General features: G+C 43.7%; 1 protein-coding gene across 1 annotated transcript; it reads left to right on the top strand.

The window, feature by feature from the left end:
- Window positions 1-3,653: 3,653 nt before the first annotated feature.
- LOC124040979 (otolin-1-A-like) lies at window positions 3,654-5,872 on the top strand. The gene is made up of 3 exons (XM_046358128.1): window positions 3,654-4,421; window positions 4,629-4,718; window positions 4,959-5,872. Exons 1-3 carry the CDS (start codon window positions 4,352-4,354, stop codon window positions 5,090-5,092), a joined length of 294 nt encoding a protein of 97 aa, XP_046214084.1. The 5' UTR covers window positions 3,654-4,351; the 3' UTR covers window positions 5,093-5,872.
- Window positions 5,873-13,544: the final 7,672 nt, after the last annotated feature.

Genomic DNA, 13,544 nt, shown 5'->3' with positions numbered 1-13,544 from the left:
TGCGCACCCCCCGTATTCAACTCTATAGTCAGTGATGACAGTGTGCGCAGCTGCTGCACAATGTCCTATGATGGATCATGATCACAACAGCTGCAGCAAGCGAGGGTGTTTATAATAGTATTAATATTCAGGATTTGTAATGCAGGTCTGTCTATAGCGTTCCTCTTTGCACATTTTATTATCAAATGTATTTTTAAATTATTAGGCCTAATAAGCATATTACACTGGTATCAGTTGTTAGTATTAGGAGGGAACAAAAGCCTGCACGCCCACCAAAGGCTGCCTGGGAAACGGTTGGTGACCATTGAATAGCCACTAGCCTATAAACTGCACCCAAAGCACAACATGAGGAATGTGTAGCTCTCTGGCGGCTGACTCCAGTCCTATTTTTTATTTATTTAACTAGGCAAGTCAGTTAAGAACACATTCTTAATTACAATGACGGCCTAGGAACAGTGGATTAACTGCCTTGTTCAGGGACAGAATGACAGATTTATACCTTGTCAGCTCGGGGTTCAATCTAGCATCTTACTGCCAGCAGCATACCACTGCTGACGTGCTTCTGAAGCTAAGCAGTGTTGTTCCTGGTCAGTCCCTGGATGGGAGACCAGATGCTGCTGGAAGTGGTGTTGGAGGGCCAGTAGGAGGCACTCTTTCCTCTGGTCTAAAACATATCCCAATGCCCCAGGGCAGTGACACTTTCGGATGGGATGTTAAATGGGTGTCCTGACTCTCAGTCATTAAAGATTACATTTACATTACATTTAAGTCATTTAGCAGACGCTCTTATCCAGAGCGACTTACAAATTGGTGCATTCACCTCATGACATCCAGTGGAACAGCCACTCCACAACAGTGCATCCAAATATCCCAAGGCACTTATCGTAAGAGTAGGGGTGTTAACACCAGTGTCGTGGCTAAATTCCCAATCTGGCCATCAAACCATCACGGTCACCTAATAATCCCCTGTTTACAATTGGCTCATTCATCCCCCTCCTCTCCCCTGTAACTATTCCCCAGGTCGTTGCTGCAATTGAGCATGTGTTCTCAGTCAACTTACCTGGTAAAATAACGGATAAATAAATAAATAGCAACCTCGCCCAACACTCTAACCACTAGGCTACCTGCCGTCCCACAATTGGGATGAAACAGAACTGGTCCCACTTTAAAACCTATGTATTTACATCGCAATTACATAGACATATACATTGCATATTGTTACATAACTCCTATAACATATATACCAGTTTGTGGCTTGCACAATTTCAAAGATGTGCAAATAAGCTCACAGTGGACATAACTGTAACCTAACCAATCATTCTCAAGTAAAGGGAGGTCTTACCACAGCTAATTTAACTATTCTAATAAACATAAACAAATGATTCTGTACTTCCACAAACTGCAAACAAATTTTCACAGGCTAATGTACTATGCAACAATGTGACTGTGAACATATACATTGTAATACTGGCCTATGTACCATGTGAATATAGTCTCTGAAACATAGACCTAGGAGCAACAGGTACATTGGTACATTGTTTTTGGAGGCAACCCTGTCTGTCTAGAGAGACTAATGTGAAAATACACTTTTTAGCACCATCACGTAATGTTATATGGGACCACATTATTAGGAAACGGTCATTGACATATTGGGGTGTCAAACTCAATTCCTGGAGGGCAATTTTACATGGCACAGTGGTCACACAGGCATATGCATCAGACATTCTTACTTGCAAGAATAACATATTTAGGCAAGAGGCACTGCATGTCAAATGTGGGCCTAGATGTTTTGATAAAGGTCCCTCAATGTTAACTTCCTTCCTTTGGACTCTCTTATTTTCTCCCTCTCTGTTGCTTGAAGAACATCATTCCAGAAAGTCAAAATAACATTATTTTGTTTAATATGTTTGGGCCTACCCCCACCCTGTAGTACATGGCTAGTAGACATTCAGATACTGTAGTAAAAAAGCACATTGGGAATGTGATTAAAAATCCATGTAGGTCGACCCAAGGCTGGTACAAAACATTCCTTCACCAGGAGACTTCACCAGGTGACTATCCCATGAAATATATAGAAAAAGGAGCACTATGTGTCTGCATTGATCATGAGTCTTTTCATGGGACAAACAAGTCATATATGAGGCTTTCATCTGAGTCTTAAATAGGACCATAGATATAGAACACAGTAACATAAACAGTGCATTCGGAATGTAATCAGACCCCATGACTTTTTACACACTTTGCAGCCTTTTTCTAAAATGAATTAAAAATAAATAAAAAAGCTCATCAATCTACACACAATGACCTATAATGACAAAGTGAAAACAGGCTTTTAAAAATGTTATCCAATTTATATAAACTCCCCAGAAATACCTTATTTACATAAGTATTCAGACCCTTTGCTATGAGACTCGAAATTGAGTTCATGTGCATCCTGTTTCCATTGATCATCCTTGAGATGTTTCTACAACTTCATTGGAGTCCACCTGTGGTAAATCCAATTGATTGGACATGATTTAGAAAGGCACACACCTGTCTATGTAAGGTTCCACAGTTGACAATGCATGTCACAACAAAAACCAAGCTATGAGCTCGAAGGAATTGTTCGTAGAGCTCCAAGACAGGATTGTGTCAAGGCACAGATCTGGGGAAGGGTACAAAAACATTTTTGCAGCATTGACGGTCCCCAAGGACACAGTGTCCTCAATCATTCTTAAATGGAAGAAGTTTGGAACCACCAAGACTCTTCCTAGAGTAATTTGGGGAGAAGGGCCTTGGTCAAAGAGGTGACCAAGAACCTGATGCTCACTCTGACAGAGCTCCAGAGTTCCTCTGTGGAGATGGGAGAACCTTCCAGAAGGGCAACCATCTCTGCAGCACTCCACCAATCAGGCCTTTATGGTAGTAGAGTGGCCAGATGGAAGCCACTCCTCAGTAAAAGATACATGACAGCTTGCTTGGAGCTTGCCAAAAGGCACCTAAAAGACTCTCAGACCATGAGAAACAAGATTCTCTGGTCTGATGAAACCAAGATTGAAAAACTTTGGCCTAAATGCCAAGCGTCACGCCAGGAGGACACCTGTCACCATCCCTATGGTGATGCATCATGCTGTGGGGATGTTTTTCAGCAGCAGGGACTGGGAGACTAATCAGGATCAAGGACAAAATGAACAGAGCAAAGTACAGAGAGATCCTTGATGAAAACCTGCTCAAGAGCGATCAGGACCTCAGATTGGGATGAAAGTTCACCTTCCAACAGGAAAACGACCCTAAGCACACAGCCAAGACAATGCAGGAGTGGTTTCAGGACAAGTCTCTCAATGTCCTTGAGTGGCTCAGCCAGAGCCCGGATCTGCAGAGAAGAATGGGAGAAACTCCCCAAATACAGGTGTGCCAAACTTGTAGTGTCATACCCAAGAAGACTTGAGGCTGTAATGTGGTCACTGTCAAAGGTGCTTCAACAAAGTAAAGGGTCAGAAAAGCTCATGGAAATGTGATATTTAAAAAACATATATTATTTTATACATTTGCAAATAATTCTAAAAACCTGATTTTGCTTTGTCATTATGGGGTATTGTGTGTAGATTGACGAGGAATAAAAACAATTTAAATCCATTTTAGAATAAGGCTGTAATGTAACAAAATGTGGAAAAAGTCAAGGGGTCTGAATACTTCATATATATGGTATATCTCTATGTGTAGGACCCTGTCATGAGGCACCTATACAGCCTCAGAGGGGTGTGTTGTGTACCTATTGAGGAGGTGGTGTTGGGTTCACTGACCAGGCCACAACGCAGCACACTAGGGGGCTCAATTGTCCAACTTCAAGCCACACCCAACCAGTGTCAACATAGAAGGTGGACATCCTATCCATAATGCCCTCTGAGAGGAGTTGTAAAAGTCAGCAGTACTGGAGCTAGACAGCCCGTCATGCGGACAACGACTCCCATGTGGACAACGACTCCCACTGCTAGGGCGATGAGACATGTATCTTGGCAGTATATCCATAATCTTTGGTTTCCTAAAGGTTGGTAGGATGTTGCATCAAGGTGGTCACTGGTCATGGAGGCTCATTTGAGACATTCATCCCTCCCTCTGGGGTTGTGTTTTGGACCCTTCCACTTTGAGGTGGTGCCAGCGTGGTGTGGTCGTTGTGACGCCTGAGCGTACAGGTCCTGCCTCCATCTCAGGTCCAGCCAGACACACCTGCTGGCCCAAGCCTCAGAATACCAAGAAGTGCCGTCGCGGAGGTGGGACTGGAGGAGGAGGTGGTGGAGTGGGAGGTGGTGGTCCACTGCCGGCCCGTCTGGGCTTCAGGCAGACCACCACCACAGAGTTCCAACCAGATGCCATGTTGTCCCCGGGAAGGGTCACAGGGGAGAGGGGACCCCCAGGGCCGAGAGGAGAGAGGGGACTTCCAGGTAGACTAAGAATATACATTGTGTTTATTTCAGTATAGGTTGACTAAAATTATACATAGTACTGTAGTGGCTTGTGACCATGAATGTAGGTTGTGTGTGGTGTGCTTGCAGTTATATTGTCTTCATGGTGTGTACTCCTAAATATCTCCTCATATCCCCATCCCTCATACCTTTGCTCTTCCCCTCCTTCCCCCTGTTTTCTTTCAGGTGTACCTGGAGTGACAGGGGATGTTGGACTCATGAGACCTCCTGGACTGGATGGAATGGCTGGAGCTACTGGACTGGAAGGAGATAAAAGTAAGCTTGTCAATTCTCATGTAAAACTTTTAAAGGAGGTAATCTGGGTTTATACATTTACAGTCCAAAGTGTGAGCTATGCTATCTGTTATCTCATTCCTGAATACGTCGTTATCTGGTGCTGTTTTTAATCAAATCGCAAATTTTGATCTAAAATAGAATATTCGTGCTTGAGACTTATATCTATCCTCATATGTTGACATGTTTCAGATACCAATCCTTCTCTCTTTCTTATGACAGGTGAGATCAAGGAAACATGGGTCTGCCTGGTGCTCTGGGGCTACTTGGGAGACAAGGGGAGAAAGGTCTACTCTAGAAGCGAGAACGACAGCATCTTCACCGTCTTCCTGCTCTATGCCGACCCCAAGGCCTGACCTACGACTTTGTCTGTGAACCCGGCTTGACCTCTGCATGAGCTTTATCTGACAACTTATGCTGACTGGATCGCCTCCAAACTCTTTTCACTACTCTGATGAATCATCTATTTCAATATAGCTACTGCTGCTAACTTTGTTCCTGCTTATTGCTATCAAAATAATCTGACCAAATGCTTGCTGTATTTTGATGGTAAAGGCTGTAACACTGTATCCAGTGGTTCCCAAACAGTGGGAAAACTTTTCAGTGTAAACTTAAATGACTAAAACCAAATAGAATGTATGTATAAAAGATAATGGACCTATATATTTTTCAATAATAGCCTATAATCTTAGAGAATTTACAATCAAGAAAATAGCGCTAGACAATCAGGCCCCCATTGATTTAGTTAAAATGCTTGAGCATAAGAACACCAGCCATGTCAAAATTAGGAAATGAGCTTAAAAATAGAAAACAAAATATCTCAGCTCCGTGGCAAAACGCATAGAATTGCAGGGAATTGACTTTAAAATTGCAAAATGTTCTTTCAGCTCCATGGCAGGATGTGTGGAATTGCAGGAGATTAGCTTTGAAACTGCTTCATTTTCTTATCTAGATGCCAAGATAATATTTGTTACTTATTCTTTGGTCTGTGTATGTTTTTTCTTTTTTAACAGCTCAACCCTTATGTTGGGTCACGACTCAAAAGACACCTCAATCGGTGGGTCAGTTTGGGAACCCCTGCTTTATACAACGCTTACAGTTTCTATCAATGCAATAAAACACTGCTAATGCTTGAAGTTAAAATGGCTTGAATTTTGTGAGTTTAGGTCTGAACCTATCTAGACTTTACTACGACTGATTTGAGTTTTGTCAACTGCCCAATCCCAGCTCTGCTTAGGGACAATCTCACCCATTACTACTTGAATGTGCTCCTAAGAGTCAAAAGCCGTCATCATTGTTGTGCCATAGAAATATAGCTCCAAGGTCTGTGGGTGATGGTGAGTGATGTATGAATGCATTATGTTTTACAGCCTACTGATGTACTAGTCACCACCAAAATATATCTGACTGAAACATGCATGTTATTTCCCCCACTAGAGGGCACTGGGACATCACAGTTTGAAGAGGAGGGCTGAATGAGGATTGTATTAATTCTACAGCATGTAAAATAAAAATTTAAATACAGTAAAATAATGTTGATATTCAAGCAAATGTAAAGGGGGAAAACACACACATGCTATAATTATTTATGTTACACCACCCAATCACAGATAGACACATACATTTAAATCAAAATAAAGCAGGTTTGTACTAGCACAATTCCCCCCTGGCGGTGACTGTCATGCTTCATCCCTGTGACCTGTGATGTTGCCTCCCACCACTCAAGCCATTGTTTGATGCTACCAAGACAAATAGCTTCAGCTCCATCCTTGACTTCCTGATTTACTGTTTTTGTTTCATTGTTTAATGACTTGTATGTGTTGTATACATAATTCAGGTTTTAGCTGCCATCTACCGCGGCCTACATGTAAATGTATCAAAACTACTACTACTACAAAGTATGTGATATTGATAAAAAACTAAGAGGAGGCCTTCTACAGTTAGAAAATGTGAAGAAACAAAGCAGCACTGTGATGTCACTGGCCCTCGTTTAGAAGAGTAAATCTCCATGGAAACTCCAAGTTATACAACATTCTAGAATTCAGTAGCAATCACAGTGGCAGACAAACATTTGATTTCTATCAGTTTTCTCTACTGTGAGACCTTTGAGAAGTAACATAATGTTTATATAAATATTGTCTAATCTTCACTCCATAGAGATGGTAAGGACAGGTGGATGGGGAGAATCCTGCCCCTGAAGAGTCCCAAGAGGGGAGCAGGATCATGACAAACATCCTATAAGAGACCACCATGAAGATGTCAGTGAATCACCATCTCCTCCAATAACATCTTGCCAAGATGATCAGCTGGACAACCAATATGACACCCAGTCAGTCAGCCTGCATCTAGACCTCCAAAAAGGTGGCAGGTCTAATTACCAGCAAGACATGCACGTTATGAATGATCCAAAGCAAGTTGAAATGCAGAATGATCATCAAGACATGCACCAGGATGTCCAGCAAGATGCAATGCCAAATTACCAGCAAGACTATGTATCACTATGTAGAACTAAGTGTTTCATCCAGCGTCAACAACTCATCTTGGTCAGCGAGTCAGTGGGAATATAGCGACTCAGACTCTTCCACATCAGAAAGAGGGCAGCATATAAGCTATTCTGCCCCACTGATGCCAAAGAGTGAGGATGGTACAATTGATTTGGCCCCACTTCTACAAAAGAGCAAGGGTGGTATTAGTGAAGACTCCACAACCAATGCTGCTTCCATAATGCCTAAGAGCAAAAGAGATCTCAGCAATTTGGACTTCTCGACATCGGAGAGTGAGGTGGACATGATCGAAGCTGCCACCCAAACAGTCAGCAGAGATGCTTTTCCACTGGCTTCTGATGGCTTAACCAGGGACCAAGATCCCTCCTGGAAGTGGTGTTGTTCACCCTCTCTTCTGGAGACCCTAGCCCCAGCCTGGAGGAGTCCCAGCCTGGCTGTGAGGCTGTGGAGGACAGTGGCGGTGTCTATCGCCTCTGTGGGAACACCAAGACCCTCAATCTGGATCCCAGTCTGTCTGTGGATGATGCCCCACCAGTTGCCCCAAACACTGCTGCTGACTCACCCCAGGATGGGACTGCTCTACCTGGGCAAGCAGGAAGCAGTAGTAGCCCCCGGCGTGGTGTAAGTGCAGGTAAACACACCATCAGATGCTGCCAAAGCTCCTTGAATTGCTTCAAGAGGAAGGCCGACATCCAGCAAGAGACAAAGCCAGAAGAGACCCTCTGAGAACTCTGAGCTGAGCACAGAGCAGGGAGGAGAAGCGAGCTCTGAGCAGGGGAACGGACAGAGCTCTGAGGAGACACTCTTCCCCAAAACAAGAGGAGGAAGTTGTCATCAGATGGAAAAAAGAAAAGGAGACAGTTATCAGGTGTTGCCTATGACCTTCCAAGACCTCCATGATGTTATCTCCTTGGAGTTGGATTGAGGGAGAGCAGGATATTATTAGATTAACTATTTAAAAAGGTATGGAAAAAAGCCAAACATCGATGTGTGGAATATAATCTCAGCACCATGATAATAGTTTTGTGTTCTCATTCGGATTAATTTAATTTCAATTTCACATATTTTTGTTCTGAATATTTAAGGTGATGTATAATATAATTTTTTATACACTATTTTACAATGGTGGACTCACATGCATGTATATAAATGGTACATTGGGAAGATGTAGTATGGAGAGCGTTAACACATTGGCAAGACGTCTTGCAGATGTATATAGAATGTCGGCATTCTAAATTCTACAGTTCTACATCGTTTATACGTCGCCCAGACATCAACATTCTATTCTGATGTTTCTGTGACATTTTACCAATGTGCAAAATACATATTCTCTACACATTTTGATTTGTCGGCTGAAGGTGTGCGTTCTGACTGGGTAAGAGTTATCAGTGACTATAATGCTCATCATTAACTTATCAACTCACTGCATCAACTTGCCTAGACCGTCAGATTTGGACATGACAGAAAAGTCTAACTATGACTTGGAGCCAGTTATTAGCTCGCCAAAATCATGACGTTATTACCTCGTTTGAATGTCTTCAGTGAGGAAGAACCTTAAGTGTGTCTACTGGAGGTCTATGTCTATATTCATGAAGTGTCTCAGAGTAGGAGTGCTGATCTGGGATCAGTGTGCCTTTAAGATCATAATGAATAAGATTTCATGGACAGTGGGGACCTGATCCTATCAGCACACCTGAATATAAACAGCCACACCTGAATATAAACAGCCACACCTGAATATAAACAGCCACACCTGAATATAAACAGCCACACCTGAATATAAAAAGAACTGAAAACTGCTGTTCACAAATGCTCTCCATCCAACCTCACTGAGCTCGAGCTGTTTTGCAAGGAGGAATGGGAAAAAGTTCAGTCTCTCGATGTGCAAAACTGATAGAGACATACCCCAAGCGACTTACAGCTGTAATCACAGCAAAAGGTGGCGCTACAAAGTATTAACTTAAGGGGGCTGAATAATTTTGCACGCCCAATTTTTCAGTTTATGATTTGTTAAAAAAGTTTGAAATATCCAATAAATGTCGTTCCACTTCATGATTGTGTCCCACTTGTTGTTGATTCTTCACAAAAAAATACAGTTTTATATCTTTATGTTTGAAGCCTGAAATGTGGCAAAAGGTCGCAAAGTTCAAGGGAGCCGAATACTTACGCAAGGCACTGTAAGTGGTTTTCATGTTGAAATCCAAGATGGCAACGCAGTAGGTTGGGTATATCTGTTTTTGTCTTATCCCGTGTCTTATCCCTTGTAAATAGCCAGTCTTTTTCAAATATATCTTAATCTCACATTCTATCTACGAACTAAATATACTTTCCTGCAACCCTCCTCACCCAATGTGGTACGGATCTGTTATTTTTATTCCTTATAACTGGAACTAGCCAGCAAACTAGCTACTAATTTAGATGCACTATTGTAAAGTGACTGTTCCACTGGATGTCATAAGGTGAATGCACCAATTTGTAAGTCGCTCTGGATAAGAGCGTCTGCTAAATGACTTAAATGTAAATGTAAATGTAATCTTTGTTAACCATGGCTAGTGGTCCTCACCTTTTTTTCCCCGGAATCAGCCAGCCTTGAACCGGACAATCACCGGCCAGTCTGCACAGCGCAATATCAACCCAGACCATATCGGACTCCTTCTCTCTACCATATTACCAGATTCCTGCCGCTCTGCATCATTACACCGAATCATTACTCAGGATCATAGCAGCTAGCTAGCTGGCTACTGTTAGCTAACGCCTCTGTCCCAAAGCAAGCAACAGCTAGCTTTGAGCTAGCCTCGAGCTAGCACATATACCAGCTAATTCTAGGGCACCTCCTTTGCCAATTGGTCTGGACCCTTTATTGTCGACATGGAGCCCCGCCGATCCATCACGACTGGACTGCCGACGTGATCGCCCGATGTGGTCTCAACAGGATATTCTGTTACGATATCGCCGAAGAACCATCTACCAACCCCGGCCCGCTAGCTTTTCTGAACTCTGTCCCCTGCTCGCCCAGCGTAGTAGTGACTACCGAACGGCACCCTGACTCACCTATTGCTGCTCTTTTGACCCTATGATCTCTCGGCTACACAGCTGATGCCCCCTGGACTGTTTCAATAACACAGTACCTCATTTTGTTTACCTGTCGGCCCCAGCATCGAACTCAGGTCTTGTATGTACCTAACTGACCCGCTCTGCCCATTCATCGCCATTTACCCGTTGTTGTCTTGGCTCTCCTGATCAACACCTGTGATTGCTTTATGCCTCTCTCTGTCAGTATGCCTTGTCTACTGCTGTCCTGGCTAGTTTGTATTGTTTTATTTCACTGTAGAGCCCTCAGTCCTGCTCAAAATGACTAAAATAGCTCTTTCGTCCAACCCCACACACATGCGGAGACCTCACCTACGTTAATTGATGCATCCAGAGACAAAATCTCCTCCACTGTACTCACACATTCTACCATACCCTTGTCTGTACATTATGCCTTGAATCTTTTCTTCCACGCCCAGAAATCTGCTCTTTTTATTCTCTGTCCCCAACGCACTAGACGACCAGTTCTTATAGCCTTTAACCATACCCTTATCCTACTCCTCCTCTGTTCCTCTGGTGATGTAGAGGTCAACCCAGGCCCTGTAGCCCCCAGTTCCACTCCTATTCCCCAGGCGCTAACATTTGTTGACTTCTGTAACCATAAAAGCCTTGGTTTCATGCATGTTAACATAAGAAGCCTCCTCCCTAAGTTTTTTCCCCCACTGCTTTAGCACACTCTGCCAACCCTGATGTCGTAGCTGTGTCTGAATCCTGGCTTAGGAAGGCCACCAAAAATTCTGAAATGTCCATCCCCAACTACAATATTTTCCGCCAAGATAGAACTGCCAAAGGGGGTGGAGTTGCAATCTACTGCAGATACATTGGTTCACTCCAGACCTGACTCCCCTTGACCAGCACAAAAACATCCTGTGGCTTACTGCATTAGCATCGAATAGCACCCGCGATATGCAACTTTTCAGGGATGTTAAGAACCAATATAAACAGGCAGTAAGGAAAGCAAAGGCTAGCTTTATCAAACAGACATTTGCATCCAGTAGCACAAACTCCAAAAAGTTTTGGAACACTGTAAAGTCCATGGAGAATAAAAGCACGTCCTCCCAGCTGCCTTCTGCACTGAGGCTAGGAAACACTGTCACCACCGATAATTTCAATAATCATTTTTCTACGGCTGGCCATGCTTTCCACCTGGCTACCTCTACCCTGGTCAACAGCTCTGCACCTCCCATAGCAACTTGCCCAAATCCTCCCCCATTTCTCCTTCACCCAAATCCAGTTAGCTGAGGTTCTGAAAGAGCTGCAAAATCTGGACCCATACAAATCAGCTGGGCTAGACAATCTGGACCCTCTCTTTCTAAAATTATCCACCAAAATTGTTGCAACCCCTATTACTAGCCTGTTCAACCTCTCTTTCGTATCGTCTGAGATCCCCAAAGAATGGAAAGCTGCTGCGGTCATCCCCCTCTTCAAAGTGGTAGACACCCAAACTGTTACAGACTTATATCTAATCTACCCTGCCTTTCTAAGGTCTTTGAAAGCTATGCAATCTGGTTTCCGAGCTGGTCATGGGTGCACCTCAGCCACGCTCAAGGTCCTAAACGATATCATAACCGCCATCAATATATGACAATACTGTGCAGCCGTATCTGTTGACCTGGCCAAGGCTTTCGACTCTGTCAATCACCGCATTCTTATCGGCAGTCTCAACAGCTGTCACTACTTCAGCCGAAGTCGGTTCCTCTCCTTATTTGGGCGGCACTCGTAGGTCGGCGTCGCCTGTCTACTAGCCATCGCCGATCCACTTATCATTTTCCATTTGTTTTGTCTCTGTTTCTACACACCTGTTTTTCATTCCCCTAATTATTGTTCATGAAAATAACCCTCTGTTTCCCCCATGATGTTGTGCGGGATTGTTTTACGTCATGTTCGGTAATGTTGGTGCTGTTTGTTTCGACGGGTGCTTTTGTTTGCCCGTGCGTAAAAGTTGATGTTTGTGTATTTGTGTTTGGGCAAGTGTAATGTTTTACCATGCACCATTCATTATTCTGAGTAAAGTTACGTTGCTCCCAATTCTCTGCTCTCCTGCGCTTGACTGCATACACCAGCTACACCCACCATTATGACAACAGCCTTGGTTTCTCAAATGACTGCCTCGCCTGGTTCACCAACTATTTCTCAGATAGACTTCCGTGTGTCAAATCGGAGGGCCTGTTGTCCGGACCTCTGGCAGTCTCTATAGGGGTGCCACAGGGTTCAATTCTTGGGCCGACTCTTTTCTCTGTATATATCAATCAAATCAAATCAAATTTATTTATATAGCCCTTTGTACATCAGCTGATATCTCAAAGTGCTGTACAGAAACCCAGCCTAAAACCCCAAACAGCTAGCAATGCAGGTGTAGAAGCACGGTGGCTAGGAAAAACTCCCTAGAAAGGCACAAACCTAGGAAGAAACCTAGAGAGGAACCAGGCTATGTGGGGTGGCCAGTCCTCTTCTGGCTGTGCCGGGTGGAGATTATAACAGAACATGGCCAAGATGTTCAAATGTTCATAAATGACCAGCATGGTCGAATAATAATAAGGCAGAACAGTTGAAACTGGAGCAGCAGCACAGTCAGGTGGACTGGGGACAGCAAGGAGTCATCATGTCAGGTAGTCCTGGGGCACGGTCCTAGGGCTCAGGTCCTCCGAGAGAGAGAAAGAAAGAGAGAATTAGAGAGAGCATATGTGGGGTGGCCAGTCCAATCAATGATGTCGCTCTTGCTGCTGATGATTCTCTGATCCACCTCTACGCAGACGACACCATTCTGTATACTTCTGGCCCTTCTTTGGACACTGTGTTATCTAACCTCCAGACGAGCTTCAAAGCCGTACAACTCTCCTTCCGTGGCCTCCAACTGCTCTTAAATGCAAGTAAAACTAAATGTATGCTCTTCAACCGATCGCTACCCGCACCTGCCCGCCCGTCCAGCATCACTACTCTGGACGGTTCTGACTTAGAATATGTGGACAACTACAAAACTATGTGGACAACTACAAATACCTAGGTGTCTGGTTAGACTGTAAACTCTCCAGACTCACATTAAGCATCTCCAATCCAAAATGAAATCTAGAATCGGCTTCCTGTTTCACAACAAAGCATCCTTCACTCATGCTGCCAAACATACTCTCGTAAAACTGACTATCCTACCGATCCTTGACTTCGGCGATGTCATTTACAAAATAGTCTCCAACACTACTCAGCAAATTGGATGCAG

Source organism: Oncorhynchus gorbuscha, linkage group LG08 (genome assembly GCF_021184085.1).
Source record: "Oncorhynchus gorbuscha isolate QuinsamMale2020 ecotype Even-year linkage group LG08, OgorEven_v1.0, whole genome shotgun sequence".
In the NCBI taxonomy this organism is placed as follows: Eukaryota; Metazoa; Chordata; class Actinopteri; order Salmoniformes; family Salmonidae; genus Oncorhynchus; species Oncorhynchus gorbuscha.
This window is presented reverse-complemented; position numbering and strand designations above follow the sequence as displayed.